Source organism: Lingula anatina, chromosome 6 (assembly GCF_051362555.1).
Source record: "Lingula anatina isolate TDL-2025a chromosome 6, LinAna3.0, whole genome shotgun sequence".
NCBI classification, from domain to species: Eukaryota; Metazoa; Brachiopoda; class Lingulata; order Lingulida; family Lingulidae; genus Lingula; species Lingula anatina.
In genome coordinates this window covers 14,265,861-14,269,565 of record NC_141772.1, presented here as the reverse complement: position 1 = coordinate 14,269,565, position 3,705 = coordinate 14,265,861, and the positions used below count along the sequence as shown (strand labels likewise).

The 3,705-nt window shown below is 34.0% G+C and overlaps 1 protein-coding gene across 1 annotated transcript; it reads right to left on the bottom strand.

Moving 5' to 3' along the window:
* Nucleotides 1–684: 684 nt before the first annotated feature.
* LOC106151941 (small ribosomal subunit protein uS12) lies at nucleotides 685–2,645 on the bottom strand. Its single transcript, XM_013525382.2, has 4 exons — nucleotides 2,539–2,645; nucleotides 1,973–2,132; nucleotides 1,402–1,522; nucleotides 685–926 (listed from the first exon to the last, which is right to left on the bottom strand). Exons 1-4 carry the CDS (start codon nucleotides 2,540–2,542, stop codon nucleotides 780–782), a joined length of 432 nt encoding a protein of 143 aa, XP_013380836.1. The 5' UTR covers nucleotides 2,543–2,645; the 3' UTR covers nucleotides 685–779.
* Between the last annotated feature and the right edge of the window lie 1,060 nt (nucleotides 2,646–3,705).

Here is a 3,705-nt window from a genome sequence, read left to right as displayed (position 1 = left end):
GTCACAACTAACACAATTTGAACAGACTCGCATTGTAAAATCCATGCTAATAAAAAACATTTGATCCCCTACATTTCCCATCATTTCTGCATTTTTCGTAGGCATTTCTTATTCGTGCAAGTTTCTATACTAATACCGCTATACTAATGATTATATTGCCCAAAAGGTGCCACCCCTTAAAAAAACAGAAAAAATGCTCTAGATAAAAAATTAAAAAACAATTTTGAAAATTGTAGAAGGGTAAATAGCAGGGGGATTTGATTTAAAAGGTATATTAATTCAGCAAAAAATTGTTAATATAAAGTTTATGAACTCATTTTCAAGGCGAAGTATTTTAACATGTGTATGAAACTGAACTCTAAAAGAAATTTATTCAAGATTAAATCCTTACATTTAGGAAATAGAATGTACCTTTTTTTGCATCCATTGACAATGAAAATAATAAAACTTAGTGGAGAAAACAATTTTAATGTACCTAATAATTATGCAATAATGTTACGAGGCAGAAAAATATTTCTAACATTTTTTCTCCATTTTATTTCCAAAATTATATTGAAAGAGTAGTCTGTGCAATCTAGTTTCTTAAAAAAAAAAAAAAAAAAAAAAAAAACTTTTTGTAACTGTCCAGGTTTTGATATGATCAACCCCATATATTGTTAAAGGTGTACAACAACAAAAAAAAGCTTTCTGATTATTTGACATCATTTATTGATTTTCAAATATGTTTGTTTTATACACAAAGTTCATTTTTTTGCTTCACTTTATTTTCTACAGTCTCTTTAAGATCTTGGTCTTTCTTTCTTCTCTTTGTAAAGAGCCAACAAGGAGACATTGGCAACCTTGACGACCTTGAAACGGACTCCTGGGATATCACCAACAGCGTGACCCTTACGTCCGAAACCGGCAATCAGTACTTCATCATTTTCCTAAAAAGACAATGAAAAACAGATAATAGTCACTTTTCTTTTTTAATTAAATGTGGTGTCAAATAAATAATATAATTCAATTCAAATATTCAATCATACAGAGACAATCAAAATCTGAAGAAGTTTGGTTGACAACAGAGTCATAAATGATTGGGAATAAATTAAGCCATAAAAGAGTTATAAAAGACAGGCTTACAAACTGAACAGTATGCAGCAAATGCCTTTTGGTTTTAGTGATATTGTGGGTGACAAAAACTTCTTAAATACACATCTCACTTCACAATCATTACCAAATTACTATTAGGAAAAGTTAACACAATCCCCTTGAATCTACTCCTTTCATTCTCCAACTTCACCCATTAAGTATCATTATTCCACAGAGTTCACCTAAACCAGACTCAATTAGTGGGTGAGATTTCTATTCACTCATGACTTCACAATTTTGCTTTGTCTCTTGAACCATGTCTGTAGTTACCTCAATGTAGTTAAGGCAACCATCATTGGGCACGAAGGCTGTGATCTTCTTGCCATTTTTAATCAGCTGCACTCTCACACACTTCCTGATGGCAGAGTTGGGCTGTTTAGCTTCTACTCCACTGCAATAAAAAATGCATCAATCAAAAACAATATCTTTATGTTTGCTATGTGATATTATGTCTTGAACTAATAATCTTGAGAGCAAGTTGGAAGTTTCAGCACTAAAGTTGAAGCTGAGGTGCTGGTGCAATTCTGTCCTCGTTTTAAGACAAAAAAGCAGACAGCAAGTAAACGTGCGACTGTGATTTGCTAAGTTGTGTATGATGTTATAAATATGAGTGGTTTATATATATTTTGTATGGTGCACTCGGACGACTTAATCATGATAACTTGCGACATAACTTATCAATTACTTACAGTAAAAGTAAACTTAATTACTTGTGAAAAGGGGTCCTGTAGCATTATTAATTGCTATAACCTGTGTACCAGTACAACTATAAATTATACTATTTTACTTGAGAACTGTCTTCAGACAGGCCAGATTGTAACTATATATGCCTCATACTTACACTTTTTCAAGCACAATGCCTTTTGCATGAGAGGCTCCACCGAAAGGGTTGGCCTTCCACCTTGTACCCAAGTGAGCTTTCTTGTAATCTTTGTCGTGCCATCTCTGGTCGCGACGATGGTCGCGCATTTTACGTGCCGTCCTCAATCCCCTGGGTTTACCTGCGAAAATTCCAAAAATCCCAATATTTCAACTACCTTACAATATCTTTCATATGCCTCAAGTGTACATTGCTATATAAATATTTTAGAACGACGTATTTAATAATGCAGAAGCGTTAAACAAAGACTGTTTCATTTTGCTGTCTGTAAAGAAATACTCCAAGTAGACATCAGGAAGAGAGAAAAGCATTTGTTTTACGTTGATTTGTCGATCTTGTAGTTATAAATACTTTACCGTACCAGATACATTGAGAAGTTTTTATTAAAATACCGTTCAGATTGCAACGAGTACACATAAAACTAAATCCATAAGTACTCTAGGCTTTATTAGGAGTATATTTTGAGGGTCTATTTTGTTTTAGAAGGAGATATTAGAGATATTCCTTCAACACGTGTGGAAACTCACCCATGATGGCGGAGTATGATGGTCGAAGAGACCGGTCACGTGGGTAACATCTCGACCCTTGCGAGATTAGACGCGGCTTCCGGTGTTTTGCAAAAACAAGTCCTTGCCAAAATATGTACGTTTTGGATGCGCGTTGGGCTTTTGCGCACAAAATGGCTACCGAAACTTCCGGCTGCGAAAATACGTCCGATTTGTAAAACATTTTTTTCAAACTCCGAATTTAAGATATTTGGGGGTACAATGACCAACGAAATGTAACCCATTGGTGAGTACAGATCACTTTCTGATTTTTATAATATATGTATTTGTTGAAACGTTTATTTATATTTGATAATTCAGTGACTTTTTAAATTGTTTCAGTCTGGTCGCCTTTGATTTGATGAATTATTTTTCCAAACTCTAAATTTGATATTTTTTAGGGTGTATTGACCAATTAAAAGTATCTTATAGGTGATGAAAGATCACTTTCTTGACTTGGTGTGCATAGCAAGTGAAATGGATATATGCAAAAGTGATATTTTAGGGCTTTTGTGTATTGATAGTGTCGACGCCTGTTTTGTACGACCCACGTAGTAAGAAAGATTCAAAAAGCTTTTCATTGTAAGTTTATGATAAAGTGACAGACCATAATAGGTACTGATTTATACCTTCTTATTGCAGTTTGAGTTTCAGATAAAAACAAGTGATCCAAATAATGTTTTAGGTACTTTATTTAGGTTACATTGCTGTGTAGGCTGGTGTCCGTAATAATATACCAGTAGCTGTTTGATTACTAACCTTCTTTTTTCTGTTTCAAAGTTTTTTTCATTAGTGACACAGCTAACAATTTTCCAAATGAAGAATGTTTTAGGAGACCAACAGTGAAAAGGCAGCATGTGTGGAGAGCAACTAACAGTGAAGAAGTTTCTTGAGAAGATATACATACTGAAGGCACACCACTAAGTTTTGTGAAACAGGCTTGTGTAAATTGGTAAGCATTTCCTAAGGTGCTCTATGACTCATCTAATATCAACAGTGTTGTTAGGCACTCTATAAACTTCACAAAATCCAATGTTAAATGTAATCTGTAAAATTTGAGAAGGAGATACTGAATACTCCATTTAGTTTTAAATGTAAGCTATCACATAAGGCACATATAGCATGTCCCATGCCCAGATTTTATTACTC

Coding starts and splice junctions, on each gene's coding strand:
- LOC106151941 (XM_013525382.2), bottom strand. Junction 1,523..1,972: donor GGCATTGTGCTTGAAAAAGT/GTAAGTATGAGG, acceptor TTTTTATTGCAG/TGGAGTAGAAGCTAAACAGC. Junction 927..1,401: donor GTTGCCTTAACTACATTGAG/GTAACTACAGAC, acceptor TTGTCTTTTTAG/GAAAATGATGAAGTACTGAT.